Source organism: Apteryx mantelli, chromosome 7 (assembly GCF_036417845.1).
Source record: "Apteryx mantelli isolate bAptMan1 chromosome 7, bAptMan1.hap1, whole genome shotgun sequence".
Taxonomy (NCBI): domain Eukaryota; kingdom Metazoa; phylum Chordata; class Aves; order Apterygiformes; family Apterygidae; genus Apteryx; species Apteryx mantelli.
This window is the reverse complement of record NC_089984.1, coordinates 30,885,514-30,905,318: the sequence shown is the minus strand read 5'-3', so window position 1 is coordinate 30,905,318 and position 19,805 is coordinate 30,885,514. Positions and strand designations below refer to the sequence as shown.

Here is a 19,805-nt window from a genome sequence, read left to right as displayed (position 1 = left end):
CGATTCGGATGATCGCATCCTCCGAGCATTCTGCCTGTCAATAATCCAGAGGCCCAGAGCTGTTTCCATAGATTATATAGCTGATAATTTTAAATTATGTGGAACTTTGAAAAAATCCCAAACTTTGCTGAACAAAAAAGACACTGAATATGCTGAGAGGAGCATTCATTACTGCTCACACGCTCCATGTTAAATGCTAACAGACCGCAGCAGGTGTGTGTGAATGTGCTACAGGCTTGAAAACCCTCTAGCAAGCTGAGGGAAGGCCTCTGAGAAGCAGAGAAAAATGCAACGTGCTGATGAAATGCACATTTTTCGGTGAACGTGTTTAAATGCAGAATCCTGGGCAATCCAGCTGTCAGTTTGCCTCTCTCAGCCAAAAGACAGCTGAAGGCAATGGATGATCTCAGCCCGCTCCTCTTAAATTGACAAATCTCCTCAACGGTTGCTTAAATGTCAGTTTTCCTGGGGTCATTCTTCACCAGCTGTTTGGCAACCCCTGGTCTGGGCTGAGCGTTTTCTTCTCTCCCTGCTTCCTCGAAAAGCAGGAGGCTGCTAGGGAGTCTCGGATGGACGCGGAAGGGAGGCAGGACAGGACGTCCGTGTTGCGGAAGTTTAAAAGTGCATCAGCAGAAAGCCCTCAGCAGGAGGCTGGCACTTGGGAGGATCACGCTGACGTATGGCTTGCGGGGATCAAAGCCCAGGAGAAGCTCAAACAGGGCCATCTTTGAAAGTCTGGATCCTGCAGATATAATGTGGTCATTTTACCTGACCTGTGAACATCTCTGACAAGGCTTCAGGTCGTTCGTCTTGGGCTTGTTATTGTAGCGTTTGCTGGAATGAAGCACTGGCATTTCTAAATCACAGCTATCAAAGCCCATCATAAATTGTAAGCAGTTTCTTTTCCTTTATTTAAAAATATCCCCATGCTAAATTATTTGATGCTCATGTTGTTTGAATTGGGCGTGGCATGACCAGTGAAAAGCTGTGGTGGAGTATAAAATAATTACTTTTGTTCAAAACAGAGCATGTATATACCCTAAGTGTATATACCCTAAAAAACGAATAGAAAGTACCTCCTGCTTCTTAAAATGGTTCTGCTTCAAACCTCTGACAATAAATATGCTTTCAGTTTCTGAAGTGCTAAAAAGTCTACTTTTGGTGAAGTGGTATTTAAAAGACTATCACTCAATATTATATATATATACTATGCAGTTACTCCCACCCACAACCTGATTTTCTTGTTTCTAAGAGCTGTGACACATTTCCAAGAGGAGTGGTGTATTTTTAAACTCACGCCATGGCGTGAGATGAAGGACGGCCCAACTGGAGAAATTAAACCCCAGCCTCCACTCTTCCTTGGTGACACCTTGGTGGGAAAAGTGCTCTTGACTCAGAGGAGGGAAATTCATGCCGGTTTCCGGGGTGCTCGAATAAGAAGATATTGTGGCCACGTCGGCATTAGCAGCTGGATGCTCGGGAGTCTTTAAAGCAGTTGTTAACGGGAGCTCCCAGCCTGAGCTGCTGTTTTGCTCCTAACATGTTCCTGACTTTTAGCATTGAGAAACTTGCACAAGAGGCACATTTGCAGCTTTTTTGTCATTGTTTCCATTATTTTACAAATCTTCCGGGGGGGGTGGGGGGAAGGCTGTCTCGAGAGAGGGCCGTGAGCCGCGGCCCCATGGCCCACCGTGGCGGGGAACATCTGTGCGCACATCCTCTTGTTTTGCCTTTGGGGACTTCTGCACCTTCCACGGCTTCCTCTCCTCCACTTTGAAGAGACTCCAGGGGGTGGCAGGGCAGGCGAAGGAGGGGTCAGGGACAGGGTATAATGTGTTCGTTTTGAGCTGTTTATCCACTGGTCAGAGCAGTTCTGGGACTTGTTTGGCATGAGTCGGCCGTCAGGCGCCGGGGGAGCGGGGGCAGAGAGGTAGCCAAAAATCCCTGGCCTTTCTTCTTCATCGCTATCCCAGATTTGCTCTGGTACACACAGGGCTCTGGACCAACACTTTCACGACATGGTTTTAAAATGTTTCTTCCATATAAAAAGGAGTACTTTCCTTTTTCTTTTGTCTTTACTGAGAAAAGGGTTTTGGTCTCATTGTCACTAGTAATGATAAATAAATACAGCAACTTCTTCCCTACCACAAAACCTTGCATTCTTCAACATACAGCAAAGAGGCATGAATAATTGGAGTAGGGGATGTGCCTGGCTTCTAATGTATGTTGAGTTCAGTGCTCCAGCCCTTTGGTTTCTTCTGGACAGTGATTTAGGAGGAAAAGCTTTTATCTAATCATGAGGCAGGTCTCAGCCCAATTCCCCAGGCCCCTCTAATGGATGAGATGCACAGCAGAGCTTGAAGGGTTTTTACTCTATCTCGGCGAAATGGAGAGCTGAGTTTCTGGGGCTGCACACAGTATTGCTGCTTAGGTAAGGGCTGCTTTTTGTGCAGGGCCAGTGATGTTTGTGTAGTGATCTGAGCAACTTTTGATCTGGTAGATAACTGTCTCTTGAGGTAAGTGTTGTGTTGCACCCTTGCAGACGGGGCACAACTCTGTGAGGTGCTGGGTGTCCACATCTTCTGCTGACGTCGATGGGATCTGGGGGCACTCTGAACCGGTGACACAGGGCCACCGTCTGCCGTTGCTGGAGAGCCAAGGTGTGGGTGTCTGTCTAATCCCCAGCTTTGTGGTAGAGAGAAGCTGGGCTGTCCCCGCTCCGGCTTCTCCCGGCCTGTCTTCTGCTCTGCAGAGGAATTTGTTTAGTTGTGACGTGCATCAGAGAGGGTGCCTGGGAGCTCCCTTCCTCCCCATGGGATTCAAGGCAGTTGGTGTTTGGTCACTTAGTTTGGTAGAAAAGCTCAGGACCGGCTCTGAAGGGTATTGAGTGTAGTTTTTGCAGGCACTGCTGGCATGTGGATCCAAACGATGTCCATTTGGCCATGCTGTACAACCTTTGCATCACAGGGACGTGTGCGTTATAAAGAGGGGAGGGATTCCATCAGCAAAGGGCAGAACGAGAGTTCGTTCGAGGCAGAGCCAGTGGAGGGCAGGCTGGCAACCGGTAACTGGTGCCTGAGGGGCAGCGGAGGGCGCACCGCAAAGCAGAAGGCCCCCACTCTAGAAATTGGCTTCAGTCCTAGAGGATGACTGGAAAAGAAACCGTTAATAAGGAAGTTACTGGCAGCAGGACACTGTTTCGTGTTCTGGTTCACAATCCCTGTTGTGGTATGTCGTGGCTGATGTGCCCAGATTCTAGTTTTGGACTTCAGTGTTTTACAGCAATGAGAGAATATTCACAATAACACTGTTTTCACCTAGTTGCTGGGAGCTAAGAGCAGTACAGAGCTTTGCATTTCACGTTTGCCATTGTTTTTATACATCATGATTGCAGCGTGTTACGATATCTGGTATATCTGCACTGGCTGTCATCTAGCGTGGCCAAACACTTCTGCTGAGGATACACAAATCTCCGCGAGCCCGCAGGGCTGTTTCCTGGGTTGTGGCAGACGCGGCACCGCGTGCGGAGCTCGCAGCACGGCAGCAGAGACATGCCTCTTGTCGGAAAGGCGATGTTCCTGCTGAGACCGTGATTTCTTATTACCCAGCTTCCGGCATTTTAGGTAACGATGGAAAAAACAGTGCACAAAAGCCACTTGCAGGACATGAGCTCAGAAGAACCTCGTTGATACGCTGAGTTTGTGAATTACTGAGCACATAAGAGCAACAGTTTAAAAGAAGGGGGTGTAATTCCTAACAATTCCTGGCATTTTCCCATCACCCACATCTGATAAGATATATAGATAACATGAACAGTTACAGCAGTAATACTGTCAATGGTCTTTTAGCCTAGAAAACATAGAGATCCTTTCATGTACCAGACCAGAAATACCTCCTGCATCAGTGTTCATTTTGAAGGAGCGAGTAATTTTTCTTTTAGTCAAATTAAAATGTCTTCTTCTATAACCAGCTGACTGGATGGAAATGATTAAATCCATCCATTATGCCTCTTCACTATTATGAACCAAGAACATGGAAAAAGGTATTGGAAATAAATGCCCAAGAAAACCTCACCCTGTTGGGAGGTATATGAGGTAAATTAGGAGTTAATGTCTGGGTTGAGAACTGGGCTGGAGTTACAGAAAAGGAACAAGGAGAAATTTACTGTTTTCTGCATAAACAGGCCTGTCCGACATCTAAATTTGGATCTAAACTGGACTGCAAAAGTTTTGGTCTATTCAGGCATTAGACTGTTTGTTTCTCAGTCGATGACACTTTTGTACTGAAGACTTGATGCCTTTGACATTCTGCACAATGTGCTTTTGAACCCCTATGAAGAGATGATCTCCTCTTCTGTCTTCCACGGGTATTTAATATTTAGCGCTGGTCAACTTAGAAAATCAGCTGGCAACATTTGGGATGATTTCAAGCAAGGATATAGGCATGTATTTGTGGTCAAAGTGATTTTTCGGTTTGCCATTTTATTTGACTAAGGCTCAAAAGGAAGTATTAGCATGGACCCGTATGTGTTCTAGCAAAAGCATCCTCTGTCTCTGCAAGGTCATTTGTAAGTTCAGTCTGAAATAGTTATGCTTTTTTTTGTTTCCTTTCCCCAAATGAATCAAGCATTGAGACTGAAACAACCTTATCAGAATATATCCTTGTTCAGAGGGTCTGATACTTCCAAGGTACGTAGGAAAGGCTCATGATGCTTCTTTGCAAATGGCACATAATTTAGCTTCATGATGCTTCTTTGCAAATGGCACATAATTTAGCTCTCTAACCTCTTGGGAGCAGAGAAGAGTAGGGCCTGAGATCAGATCATTGGGTATTTGAAGGGAGCTAGGGTCATTACCTTGGAAAGTAACCCAAGTGTTCAAAAGATTTTGTCTTTGGGAAGCTCTCTGTATTCTTCTGGTTTAACTGGTATCTGTGAATGATAATTTAAAATCATTTAATGTATCCCAACATTTATACTGGGCAAGATCAGCCCAAGACCTTTTTGTTCTTGTTTTTGTTTTTGTTTTTGTTTTTGTTTCAGCATTAGAATCAGGGAGTATGTTTTAGGAGTGCCTAATGCTAGTAAGTGATGAGTACAGACAAGCCTGATTTTAGTAGTTGCCAATCCAGCAAAATTTACTAGACGCATTTACTAGATATGTTTTGGAGTTCTACAGTTTTTGAAAAAGCTCAGTTCAAAGGACAATGATTAAAAAAATTTCCTAGAGTTCATGAACTCGCGGTAGATCTTACATGCTATGATTTATGTCTCTTGACTAGTAAATTGAAGAACCCAATGACTTGAAAGACCTTTCCATGTGTCGCTTCATAGAAACAGGCAGGAAACATTTCCAAAGTTTATAAAATTGGTGTCTTAAAGGGAACTACATTTCTTTATAGCACACTGGAAAGATATTTGATGTTGCAAGACATTTAACTGAGGACATACCGCTGAAGCCAATTTGGGAAATGATGGAGTTTTAATTTTGCTATTCTGACTGAAGGAAATGTAAGGAGGAAAAGAAAGACTACAGTCACTAAATAAAGAAGTCAGAATTCACACTGTGGGTTTGATCTTGCCTTCCCATGTATATAAGTAAGCTTTTGCCTCTCCTGAAAAAAATATTTACCATTCTTAGGGCCATATGTACAACAGATGATTTTTGAAAAGTCAGGAGAGAGAAGATCTACCAGTAAAAGAGGATGTAAAACTAGCTGGGGCAATAGGGTATTTAGCAGTGTAAAGTAAGTACAGCTGCAGTAGCCATCTGCTGTCTGTGCACACTACTGTCTTAATCTTTCAGGGTGCTGCTTCCATTGCACGCAGAGCAGGAGCAGCAAGACAGAGGGGTCCAAGCAGCATCTTAATAAAAAGCCAGATGAGTAAGCAGAAGTGCTAGGCACCATAAGAAACAGTACCAGAAAGGAATGCAAAATTATATAATACTAAGCATCTGGCATGCTCTCCTGTATACCGGGAACTTGGAGGTCTTGCAGGGCCTGAGCCATGTCTGGAAATGCCTGTAACTCATTTCTTATTTTGCCAATTTAGAGCCTTTAACATTTCAGAAATGCCAGTGGCAGCCTTAGGAATTCCTTGTGGGAGCCCCAGCATGTGAACTGGTGCCAGCTCTCACTCAAGGCCCTCCCGCGCAGTTGGGCAGCCTGCAGGGAATCCCCCTTGTAGGGACGCCGAGACAGTGTGGCCGGCCATGGGGCCCAAAACCTAGGGTGGTCTCGAGGCATGTACAGCTGAAGGGCAAAGGAAAGCGCTTGTGGGAAGACCGTGTTGCTGGGTGTCCTCAAGGCTTGGTCAGCCAAAAGGAGAAGGGTTGGCAGGAGGCACAAGTTTCAGTGGTACCTGGAGGATAGGGGAGGTTGGTCACCCAAAATGTCCCCCGAGTGTCCTCTAAGCTGTGTGGGGCTGCTCTTGCTGAGAGCCCCAGGCCAGGCTTTTCCTGGTGGGCTCCAGCTAGGAACCGCAGGTGCCATCAGGTAATGGCGCCGGTCCTGCGGGGCTCCCCCAGGCTTGGTGTCACCACCCCAACAAATTCAGCATGGGAAACATGCTCAGAGGTAGGACACAGCAGATGCAGGTGTGTGGGTTGAAGGGAATTGCTTGTGCCGTGGGCTTTCCAGCAAGCCAGAGGGGAGAGCAGGATGAAGACAACTCTGATCACTACCATTTGGGTCACTGCTCTCTTCTGTCCTTCTGCCCCAAGATGAGGACTGAGGAAAAATGAGAGAAAAAATAGTTGTTTTGTTGTTGTTGTTGTCTTTCTGTTACTTGTCTGGCAAAGGGGAGGTTAAGGGGAGATCTGGTAGGAAGCTACAGCTTCTTCAAGGGGAATTACAAAGGTGTTGGAGGCAAACTCTCTGTAGGTAGTAGGTAGTAGGCAGTAGGTAGGTAGTGGCAAACAATGCAAACAAGGAGTGGTGGCCACAAACTGTGGTGTGGAAGATTCAAATTTGCTAATAGAAGAAACTGGAGAAAATAGTTCATTATTTCCTTAGCAGTTACCATCATTATTTTCTCTGGCAAATGGAAATGTGGGGCAAGAGCTGATTTTCGGTTTGATATCCTTTACTTCAGGTATTTATCGGGTGTGGGCGTTTCTTTGTTCAGTAACACCGCAAGCAGAGCAGAGCAGAGCTGCGATGGCTGTAGCACTTGCCACCGCTGGCAGTGCACCTCCCGGCTGGAGGCTGTCCCACGTGCCGCTTTATAACGCCTTCTGCCCTTCTGCTGGCGTCTGTCCCATGGTTTGAAGAGACCTGCTCTAACCTATCCTGGGGGCTGGCTGAATGCCACGGGGAGTGCAGAACAGGCCATCAAAATTTTGGGTTCCTGCTACACCCCTGACTTACTATGTGACCTTGGTTAGTCACCATCCCTACCTCCCTCCCATTGCTAAACTTGTGATGAGGTGACTCACTTTCATTGAATGCAAGCTCATTTTTATTAGATAGTCATTAACATGTTTCACGTGCTGTCTATTAAAGAACTGCATGTTTCTTCCTTGAATATCTTCTGGAAACAATGTAAACAGCTTAGATAGGGAAAACTCAGTACCATTTACCAAACAGAATCCTATAGTTTCTCTCTTATCAAGTGCTGGATGTAGCATATGGGAAAATTGGGAATGATGAAGTATTTACTCAAATTGCTAGTTTCCGCTGCATTGCAGTGAGAGACACTGAAGGCATTACAGCATTTATAACTAATTTCCTGAACCGTGTAGCAAATTGAGATGAGAGCCCTTTTCTTGTAACTCACATGTGCAACAAAAAATACTTAGCTAACATAATTCAGGATTAAATTGCTTTTAAACGCTCACAGAAAATTTCTGAAAGAGACAGGATGAGGAAACCATCTTGCCACAGCAGTGTGTGTCCCCATGATTAGTCCTATTAAAAAGCTTGATCAAAGAGCCTTACTGGGCTTTTCATTATAGCCTGGCTACGTATAGTTGAAAATCAGCTGCGGTTTCAACAGAATAGGCACAGAAATATACACAGGAGGTAAATTTAAGCAGGAACCTAGACCATCAAAGTGTGTGATTAAGGACAATTTAATGTGCTGAGTAATGCAGCCTGATTTGGATGTAATTTATCCTAATCCAGTCTGATCTTTTACAGCAGAATATATTATAAGGCCACAATTAGGTGATACCAGAGGCCCATCTGGCTTCCTGTCTCCAGCAGTGGCTTAAAGCCATTACGAAAACAGAGCAAATGCAGGGTGAGCTTCCCTTGTATATCTTCTCAGCTTCTCATATTCAGGGGTTACGGGACTTCGTGAGTCAAAGCATGCAGAGCATGAAGTACAAAAGCCACCATTTATGCTTTCTTCATGATTTTATATCATCGCTCTTGAACCCAGGTCTGGTTTTGGTAACCACAACCTATAACGCCAGCGAGCTCCATGGTTTAGGTGTGTTGTACTCAGAAGCTCTTCTCATAATTTGATTTAATTGGCTACCAGTAGCTTGGTAATTTTACAGATTTTTTGTTAGGAGAAATAGAGCATATTTTTCCCTTCTGTGAGTCACTCATGAGAAGTATAGATGCCTAGTGTTATTCCAACTCATTTGTCTCTTTTCTAGTCTGGAGGCTCTTCGTCTACTTACTCTTTCCCTCTAAGGAGGCTAATCCAGTTTGAGGGACAATCATACTTTTTCAAGCGGATCAAGAAGCCCCAGTCAGTGCCTTGGGGAAACCCTTTCTTCCCCCTTTCCCCTCTTCCCAAGCCGGGGACGGCTTGGACAGCCCTTGCGCTTTCCTCGGCCAGGCTGCGGCTCAGTTAGCACGATGCAGACCCAGGGGGGTGTATGTTGGGGCGCACCTGCAGTACCGTGCTCCCAAGATTTCTCCTGGTGCAATAATTTGGCAACAAAATATGTAGCATGCACCTCGGTCCCAGCAAAGCTGGCTGGAAACGGCAGAGGAATCGGCATCCCCAGATGGGTACAGCAAAGGGAGCACATCTCTGCCTTTTTCTATAGTCACCGTTAGGGCCACACTGTGGAAGCCCAGATGCTTTTTGCGGTTGCCAGCCTGAGGTTGGACACAACGCCCTGATGGTAACTTGAAATTTCAGGGGCTCACCCTCAAATCAGAAGAGGCCCCAAAGAATTGAAACAAAAATTCAAAGCCTGTGCTGGCTTCTTAAACTCTTAATCAAATTGTTGTGATATGTATGAGAGCTTATTAGCCAGAGTGATTTGTGCATGTGAATTTACAGTTCTAATATTCAGTACTTAATTTGTAATTGTGATTAGAGGCATCTTTTAAACATATTGTGTGTGCATGTAGATCTGTGTATTAAAATTCCAAAGTGAGGAGCACAACAGAAAAAGCTGCACATGAAAATGATTAATTTTTATTAGCTTGTTTTTATCAGTCAGCGTTTAGGCTATAAATACTTTACTATAATGAAGTGACACATGTTTGGTCACTGTGGAACAGAGATAAATCTGGCCTCCCCACAAGGGATAGCCAAAGCCAGCTTATAGAAGGTGAACAGCACCTCCAACCAGAGCTCTTGGTAAGATAAATACATTTTTCTGTCCTGCAGAGAAATTTGCAAAGTGAATGGATAAACAGGATAAAACAGAAACAGATGACGATGTGACTCTTAGGCAAGATCTTGTTTTTATACTTCTTTCCAGGAAAAAGCTTGCTATAAACATTCATGTTGTCTTTGTCAAGGCCACTGAAGCCTTGCAGTAGAGGATCACATGGCTTTAGCTCATTGCCACAATGTCCAACGCTTCCAGGTTGCACTGTGCTGGCTCTCCCTGGTGCCGGAGAGGCAGGGGTTGCTGTCCGTGCCGTGCCCTGTATCTCCCTGCCTGCTGAAACGCTGAGTATGTGATTCGAATGCCTCCTCTTCCTCCAGGAGGAGAATTTGATCTTAATGAAATACAATTCTGAAAAATTCAAGAGGCTAATTCTGTATTTCTTCAGTTTGAGCCAAATACTGAAATTTCACTCTGGAGCCAAATCATCAACTTCACCACAGAAGAATCTTGGGATGGAAATTTGTGTCATTTCCCAGTCATTAGGGGAATGGGAAGAGGCAGGATGTCTTGAACCCATCTCTTGTCCTTGTATACCATTTCTACTCAGAAAAACAACTGTGATGGCCGCCCCTCAGAGGCTGCGGGTCTGCATGAGGCTGAGATGGTCCACGGGGATGTCGTTTGTCTCTGAGCTGTCTGTGTCCCCTGCATCTCGTGCTTGGTAGCAGAGCTCGAGTGGAGCCACGCTGTGGTGTCGGTGGCTAATCTCTGAATGAACAGAGGGAGAGGACAGTGGTTTTCCCTTGCCCCGACCTCCCCTTCACCACATAAATCCATGTACTCAGGAGCAGGCAGCATTGCTGGAGAAGTGGCAATATTCATCTCCTTCCAACTCTGGCTTTTCTGTGCGAGACAAGGATCTCTGTGCAGGGAAGATCTCTTCTGCGCATGAATACAGAAGAGTTTCCAGTGTTGTGCATGGAGTTTCTCAGAGAGAACTTGGGTTGGCTTTTACTTTGTTGGCTTCAAAGGAGTTGCCAGACATCAGCCTTAAATAAGGACCCCACGATGGGTCCTGGTGAGCCAAACTGGGCCACAGTTGTTAGATGATGCAGAGGCAATCACTGCAGCTTAACCAGAAATATATACTACCTAAAGCTGTGCTTTCTGCTCCTTGCCAGCATTGCAGTCACCCTGTGATGATAAGAGAAAGGTGGCAGGAAGGCAAAATTCTCTCTTTTACAGTGTCTCCTTTCTCTTAAGGAGCTGATTACACAATTTTGGCTTACCCTTCTCAGCAGCAAGCAGAGACCTTTTCAAGCCAACAAGAAATGCCTGTGTCTGAAGTCAGGTTGCCAGATTTTCGTCTTCCCCCTCAAGTCCCTTTTTGCTCGCGGCGAGGAATTCTGGAGTCTGAGGCGTCTCGGTACGGCCACAATGAGGGCCTTTCTGACACGACTGAAAAGCTCGACCTCTGCGCAGAAAGGACAGATTCATGTTCAAGAGGCTTCCACAATGCAACGATTTATATCAGGAAATGAACAGAATATTTTCTAAAGGGAAAAAAAAAAAGCCTTCATCTGTTTATTTGGCTTGGGGAAGAGATCAGCTGTGCTTTTATGATTTCTGAGGATGGTGTGCTGGAAGGGGAGAGTGCTGTGTGCCTCTGTGTGTTTGAGTTTGTGTTCCTGAGCCATAAGGTGTAGAGTTGACGTAGCTTAATTGTGGCTCATCTGCGTCTCATTGCTCGGAGGGAATGGAGATCCCTTAGCTCAGATGGTTAAACTCTTGCACTTTGAGCGCTATGGATATGAATTTCAACCTTGCACTCTCCAGGAAATTCCAAGTGGCCACAGTTTTCAGTAAAGCTGTAACGATACAGCTCCTGTGTGTTTATAGAGCATTAACACATTAGGGTGCTCATCCTGCCATTGTAATAGGCAAGCACCTAAGGATAGCTCTTGGTCACTCTTGATTTTGTCCTCTGTCTCAAAAGCCACATAGGAAAGGTCAGTCTGGCCATTGAGTAAAATCAGTTAGGAAAATTTCAAGTTGCAAGTATGTTCTCAAGGCTGAGATTTCTGTACTCACAAAGGGCAGTAGCAAAGTATTTTTGTATTATTTTACTTTAAAAACACTGTCTCAGAATCCGATAGCAGTGTTAAGAAAAACAGTTTTGGAGAAAGGCAACAGTCTTCATTAGTCCTGACTGCAAACCATATGAATGTTGGAAAGGGGGGAGTGGACCTCCTTGTTAAAACATTTCTGTGTTTTTATCTGGTTGGCGAATCATTGGTGATTAGATGATAATCGGAGTTGTTTGTTTGAAATGTCATATGTCTCCACTGCAGGCTCCCCACAGCCCTAAAGACTCCTAGGAATTAAGGAGCATGGGAACATAAATGCCTACAATGTATTTAAACAAGAATTAGCAAAAGCCAACAAATACAGAACGCTTTTAATTTATGTATTAAAATGCTCTGGAGGATACAGATTAACTTCCATTACTCTGGGTCTTTCACCGTCTCGTCTCCTTTGGATGTCAAACACTGGGAAATGGACAGAAGGATGATTTACTTTCCCTTTAGCTTCTGCCTTGCCTGGTGAAGTGCCTGCTCTGCAATTCCCGCAGCCCTGCTCCTCCGTGAGCTGTGACGGCTCCTCCCTGAGCCTTCTTCTTTGCAGCCCCCTCCTTCGTTACAGAGGGTTGCTCAGCGTCCTTCCCTGGTTCCTGCACAAGGCGTCTGCTTATCTGCTGAATTTCCATGGGGGGACGCAGGAAAAACCTTCCATGCCAAGTACAAATCAAACTGAATTAGACTTATGGCTGAAAAGATATGCGCACGCCATTAGAGAAACATCTATTCACTTCCAGTCGTCTTGTTGGCTTGGAACATTACTTAGGCTTTTATTGAACAAATGTCAGGATACTCCTTATTTGTCAAGCAGCTTTCCATTTGTGCCACTGCTCGTTTGTATATATCTATGTATGTTTCGATAGATTAAAATACAGACAGACAGACAGACACACACACACACACACACAAACACACAAACACACACACAAACACACTTCAATAGCCTTCATTGAGTATAGCATCAAAGTCAGTCCCTAAAGAAAGGATGTACCATAAAACTTTTCGGTAACATGGTTAATATAACCTTGTAGATTATATTGGACTGCAAGTGACATACAAATTCACTGACGTAATATAAGATATTTTCATGTTTCACAAAATTCTTGGCTGTGAATAGCTTAATGTGGTAGCAGCGCAATCAGTTCTATACCAGAACTCTTGGCCTTCCTTTCACATTCACTGGTATAAGCCAAATCAGTAATGTTATCGTGGTGTAAAGCTGATGAGAAAGGAGATCCTGTCTCCCTCTCCTTTGTCATTAAAGCAAGAAGAGTGTGTTCAGCTTGTGTGACGCGCTTGGCACCAGCAATATTTTAATATCATTAGCAGCAGGAAATACTTTCCATGCCAGTAATGAGGTTCAGTGTCAATGAAAGGTGCTGCCCCATAGGAAGACTTTAGACAAAAATTGTTATATTCTAATGAGAATAAGGCTGGAAATATGCTGTTTCTATGAAGGGGATTCGTTCAAGCACGGAGCGATTCTGGCTAATGAAGAAAGGATCTGCCAGTGCTATTCTTAGTTCTACCCGCTGGTTTCACTGCTATTCTATAGGTATAATTGAAAGTGATACAAGGATGGCAGTATCTGTTCTCAGATAGAGGTGAAAAAAATCAAAATGGAAATGTATGTGTGTATAAAGATAAAAAGATCAAGAGCAAACCTTTCCGTGAAAGGGTTTTTCTTCTGCAAGGCCAGGTTTATTGTCTGATTTAAGGGTGTGCAGTTGTTAGGTACAATCCATATTGCGAGAGAAGATCAGAGTTCCTACCTGGAGGTTGTTACAGTTCAAGAAAAACCGTTAAAGAATTTCCTTTATTATCTTGGACATAATCTGATACTTCAGGCTCACATTAATGTTCCTCTGAAAATAGTGAGGCTAAGAGGTATTCACCTTCTAGACCATCTCTTGGGAGAGAGGAAAGACACCAGTGAATCACATGCTGAATAGGATTTTAAAAATAAACTTGGAGTCAGGCATGGCTCCTTGCTGCTGTTATTGCAAAGCAGCTGGATAGACTTTCTTCACTGGCAGACAACAGGAGAAGAGAATGTATACAAAAAGCACTTTACCCAGCCAGAGAGATTATTTGCTGCACCTCCTTTGCTTTCTATTTCAGCAGTGATTTTTTTCCCATTCTAGCTTGGAGGAACAAGTTTTGGCTTTCAGAGTTTCACTGGGTTTATTTCAAGCTCCATTTTATTTTATATGGCTGTGTCCTGATTTTGTGAGTGTATTGTGGGTGTACAGAAAGCCTACAAGACAGGGGGACATGGGGTACATGGACTCCCATCTTCTCTTTGCTTTAAGTCTTTAGATTATAGTTTTGCTGGGGCAGGAGGTGCTTCTTCATATGGGTTTGTAAAGTACTTGACCAAGTGAGGTTCCCCTCTTCATTTTGGTCTTCATGTGAATTTTGAGAAGGACACTTAAGAAGAACAAAATGATGTGGAAGTCACGAGCTGGGTGGACATCCTGGATGCAGCAGGGGAACGCTGTGGGATGGGGGTGCAGGAGAAGACGAGGAGGGGAGGACTGGTGTGTGCTCGCAGAGCACGGGGGAACAAGCAGGGAAGGTGTCTTACATTTGACACGGAGGTGCCCCGAAACAGCCTGGCTGGAGTCAGCGGCATAATGTAGTTATAGAGAGGGGAGTGAGCCCACAGCGCAGGGAAAGAGAGCGAAGCAGCGCTGGGCTTGCAAGAGTTTGACTACAGTCTGGACCCTCTTGTGAATGCTGGGTATCCTGCCCGATCTCAAAGGCACATCCCTGAAAGCTGCCGGTTGCTTCATTCCCATGCAACTCACCCGAAATCACTGGGCCGTGCACCAGTCAGTAAGAGGCTTTTTCCCTCTTCAGACTGTTTGTTTTCATGGTGCACAAGCCCTGAGACGAGCAGTGATGGGATTTGCTGGACCAGAGCGCCAGCCCACGCAGATGGTTGTTGCCTGAGTTGGCGCCGTGCCTGCCCTTGCCCAGAAACGTGGCTCCTGGAGTCGTATCCAGCACAGTGCTCTGTGCTTGCATTAGTGGTGCGATGTGGGACGTGTCTGCCCGCTGCAGGGCTTGCAGGAGACAGTTTAATGGCAGGAACACTTCCATAAATGATGTGCTTTTACTGGGGAAGAAATGCTGGCCAAATGAGGAGCTGAACAGAAATAAAGTAAATGGGAAAAAATTCTTTATGCAGTAATATCTATTGTCATCCCATGATTTGCAGGTAAAGAGAGGGAAAGAGTTTCTAATTTTTGCTCTTTTTTCAAATCTTTGCTTTCTTTAAATTGCATGAATGAGTCATGCTTTGGAATTAGAGAACCAGCCTCATTTCAAACCTTGCTGCAGTCATTCACACAGGCCCTGACGGACAGCCAGAGGTTGCATTGGAAGACGCGGGAGGGGGTCCAGAAAGGACGTTTGGATTGTGAGCGTTTTGTCGCGTTTGCCACCAGTGCAAAGCCAGAGCACTGGCAAATCATCTTCTTCCACTGTAATTTCCAAACTGGGGTGCCAACTTAGATCTGGTGGGCTGAGAGACATTCAGCAACATCTTTTCTCATTTTTGGTTGCTTGTTAGCCATATCAAACCATCAATACCTCATTTGCAATCATGTGAATTGGGTGATTTTTTTAAAGCGGCTCCACTGTGGCAAAAGCTTTTTTTGGGGGGGGGGGGCACAAAAAATTCAAGGGGGTGGAACCACCCACAATAACCCCCACGTTGGGGGTTCAGGTTTGCGGTGATTCAGGCAGAGATGAAGCCGGCTCTCCCAAGTCCTGCCTGACCGATGCGACCATCGAGCTCTTCCATGCAAAGGCACCATGACCGCAGCCTAAGGCAGACTGTAGCTCAGCAGGACGGTGCTGAGCGCACGGATGAGCACATATTGCCTGGCTCTCGGCAGGGCTTCGGCCCCTCGCCGTTGGGCACTGTCAGAGCCAGACAGGGCAGCCGCAGGCGTTCACGTGCGAGGGCGCTGCACTGACCACATCCGCCAAGCTCCAGGCTGGCGTGGGAGCAGGGCCGGGGCCCAGGACCATGTTTTGTGGATCTTGCCTTCCCTGGCTAGCTCTTGAGGGGTCTATGTTTTGGTCACGATATAGCTGGCATTATGTTTGCATGTGATATCACTTCTGCAGAAGAAGCAGCCTATTCATGAGCAGTAGCATCTTCACATCAAATACAACTGCAGACATAGCTGAGAAAACAAGCATTTGATTGAAATAGAAATGACACTGGAAAATTTGAAGAGGGTGCAAAAAACTCCCAGGCAGCTACTACTCACTGGAAGGGAATCCTAGCTGTGCAAGGCACGGCATGCACACAAGGCGTTGGGAGAAACCGAATATGTTTGTAGGCATACCTCTGCGCTCAGGGGACGCATCATTACTTCCGAGAATCCCCCAAACTTCCTTGACATTAAATAACCCGGTTTGGGCCAACTGGGGATTCCTTTCCTCTGCGATTCCTCCGGTGCAGACAGCATGCTGCAAGGGCCAAAATCCCGCTCCCGGCAGCCTGGCCCCGCAGGCGGAGAGGCTGCTGCCTGCAGCGCCTGCACTGCCTCCCGCGGGACGCGTAGCCTGCCTCCACAGTGGCTTTAGCAGGTGGCTTTCCCCAATATTAATGCTTCCCGCTGGGGCGCGTGACCGTGCAGCGGTCCCTGTGCCTGTGCAGCCGCGCCGTCTCGGCTGGGTCCGTCCCCGTCCTGGCTCCCGACGGTGCAGGCTTCGTTTCAGCAGTGGGTCTGGGAGGCTCACGAGAGCCCTGGGAGGAAGGCACGGCCGCAGCGAAGTGTTTTTGGCCGCGGTTCTGCTTTTCCCAGCTCGGTTCTCGCAGCTCTGTTCTGTAATTTCTCCCTGGGTCTGCAACGGCTTTTTGAGCTTTCGGCAGCTCTGTCGCGAGCAGAGGTGCAAACACCCTTTAAATCGTTAGGAAAAAGGACGGGTGCATCCCCCAGCCTGGAACCGAGAAGAAAGGATTAAGTTTGGGGATTTTTTCCTTGAGGAGGACAAGTGCTTGACAGAGATAACTCGGAGGGGTCTGGAGGTTACGCCGGAATTAATTGCCCTCCGAAAGGCGAGGGCTGGGAGCAGCGCCAGCTGAGCCTGCGGCGGCCGCACCTGCCCAGCAAACAGTTAATGTTCTCCTTCCTCTCCAGGGGAACCTCAGGGGTTAATTCAGTAGCTGTGCATTTAATAGCGCGATTTAAAGGGGAAAAAATGACACCCTTCTCCCCTGCCTTGCTGCTCGTGGATGGTTTGCTCTGTCGAGCTGATCACATGCTCCCCGAGCCCCTGGTGCCGCAGCAGCCCCAGCTGCTGCCGCTGATGAGCCGGCGCCGCTCAGGATCTGTCCCAGCCCCTGCCTGTCAATGCCTTGCAGCCCTGAGCTCCTCTTTAAAGGAGGGAGCGCGCAGGATGAGCCCTTGAGCGTATGGGTGGAAATTTGGGACGCACCCATCCCCTCACCGACGTCTCCAGCACTAACCATGTCTATTTGTTGTTGTCTTTTTTTCAGGGACTATGGATCTTCAAAGAGGAAATCAGGTAAGATGCCCAGCTTTGTATGTACTGCATGACTAGAGAGGACTTTCCTTTTAAACCTTCCTTCATCTTGTGTTGCATGGAATTGTGTAGCAGTTTAACTTTTTTTTTATTGTTCAAGCCTGTTGGAGACTAGCATTGTTTTTTTTTTTTCTCTCTTGCATGGGAGAGGAAAGAAACCCGCCTTATAGAGTATTGCAGTTTAAATGACTGCCCTCCTCTGACTGTGTTTATACAGCTCTTCTCCAGTCCAAGAGGGTAACTGTGTTAAAATTCTGCCTTTTTTTTTTTCATTTCTTCCCTTAAACTTATCTTCACCTGAGCATACAGTCAAAATACAGCCTGAGAAAGAATGCTTTTTCTCTTGCAGTCTGAATCTTATTTTTGCCTTTTTCAAAAGCATCTTGTGATGGTCTTGATGCAAAAATGTTCTTGGTGCCTGTGTTTGGGGTTTGGGCTGACTCAAAGGCTCTAGCTCAGCGCTTTGTTTTTAGGATCCTGGATTTAAATGTCTTGTGAAACTCTGATTTGAAACTATATAAATCCAAAGTTTTTTTGTTTCTTCCCCTCCCCTTGTGACTCTTAGTGATTTTTACAGATGTGTTCTCAAAAGGGATGTATAATTATGAGCCTCTGGATTTGGCTGCTCTGAGCTGGATGAGTTAGGGTGTCCCTCCTGCCCTGCAGCATGGAGCACCTGCAACTCTCATCGACTTTGTTTAGAGTCTTGGGTGCTCCAAATCACGTTCAGGGCATCCAAAGAGAGGCCTGTCAAGCCAATAGTGACTCCTGGAAAACTTTGGCCTGTATGTAAGGGAGGGGAGTGTTGGGGTTGTTTTTTTTCTTTTTTTTATCTCTTCTTTGATGGTGAAGAAACAGTGTAATGGTTTAGTCTCTGGGAGAGAAGGAAAGATATAATATTTGGTGAACTCTGGTGAATGGCACTGCCTAGATTGATTTGTTGGTTAATTATGAAAGCTTTTACGCTGCAATCCTGTAATGAGCTAAGTGATACACTAATGGGGAGCTGTCACTTGACCCTGCCTTCCCGTGCACTAAATGGCTGTTGCCTTTGCTGCCCAGTGCTTGCAGTACGCTTTCCCTTAGTTCCTCTAGCAGGTATTGTAAACTCAGGTGAGTGGTGGTAATGAAGAGGCAGGTGTGGTACACGGTACTGGCCTGATACTAGAAACGATATAGCACATCTCATCTTCCTGATCTCCTACAAAGCTTCTGTCTGGGTTGCAATTAAAAAACAGATCCTTTTAGAGATGCAGTTGTGCTCAGCACGCCTAGCACCTCCTAACCGTAATGTGAAGTAAACTGTTTATGCACAATGCCCAGCAAATTAAATTGGCAAGCAGTGTTTTTTCTCTAGAGGTGCAGACTCTGCAGGTAAAGGAGTTGGCAGAAAGCAGAGCTGCCTGTGGGAGCTCCTGGCTCAGAAAGCCACATCCAGATCACTGGGAGTGCGAGGCCATGGGAGGACTTTCAGAAAACATTGCTGAAGTATCTGGGGTAACCTGATTAAGCGCTGACCTAGAACATCACTGGGAAACTGGGCTCAGTGCACCAGTTGACATGCACAGAAATTGCAACCTTTCTCTTGAAAGGCGCTAAGGATTGCACTGGGGTACAGGGAGCTGTTTCCGTGCCTCTGTGGGGAAGTGGCGCTCTGGTGGCAACCCAAGTGACATGCTCATCCATCCCCGCTAGGCCAAAGCTCAAACTGGATCCCCTTCCTTGGCTACTGCACTTCTGTGTGCTGCAGTTGCTCCTCTTGGGACTGTTGCCTGCTCTTCTCCACTTCTTGGTGTGTGGTGTCTGGCTGCTCAGACAGCCAAGATGTGGAAAGGGTTGAGTTTGGGGGATGCTCTTTCCCCTCTTAAGCTGTGCTAGGAGGAATGTGAAGCAGCTTTCTAACCAAAATGAGCTGCATAAAGGGGCTCTGTTCTCTGCCTTCTTTACTCCCGGTTTAGGGTGGTGGGGCTGTTTCGTTCTGCTTGGAGATGGCTGTTGTGGGAGTGAGCCCACGGCTAGCTAAGGAGTACGCCAAGGGAGTTGGTAGTTGCAGTCTTTGTTAAAGACCAGCTTTATGACACTTGAACAACTAATGGGGCAAATAAGGACAGCTTTCTGGGCGTGTTGTAAGAGCCTTTTAAGATAACAAACAGCTTGGAAACGCGGCTTCCTGCATAGGTGCAAACACTGCTCCATCTTTAAATGAGAGGCACAGACACTTTCAAATGCAAACACCTTCCAACAAATCAGCCCTGCAAACACATCTCTTGTCCTGCCCAAAGATGTACTGGGAGGCAGCTTTTGGGTGTGAGCACGGCTGTCCCATGCTGTCCGACAGGAATCCCACAGCTGCTGCATTTCAGGCATGTGCAGGCCTGATACGAGCGTGGCCAATTGCAGAAACATTTGGGGAATGCCTCTGACGGCCAACATCACATCTACCCTGACCTCTGCCTTGCCAGTGAGTCTGCAAGTCTGACCAGTCCTCTGCTTACCCCTTAAAGCAGGGAGGGATTGGATAAGTTCAGAGTTTAATAGGAGTTATGGAAACATTTATCTCTGCAGCAGATACTGG

At 46.2% G+C, this 19,805-nt stretch overlaps 1 protein-coding gene across 1 annotated transcript in view; it reads left to right on the top strand.

Moving 5' to 3' along the window:
* SH3PXD2A (SH3 and PX domains 2A) overlaps positions 1-19,805 on the top strand; it is a 262,339-nt gene that overhangs the window by 154,776 nt on the left and 87,758 nt on the right. Inside the window, exon 6 of the mRNA XM_067300208.1 lies at positions 17,184-17,212. Within this exon, the coding sequence (XP_067156309.1) occupies positions 17,184-17,212 (29 nt within the window). The remainder of the gene's footprint in view (positions 1-17,183; positions 17,213-19,805) is intronic.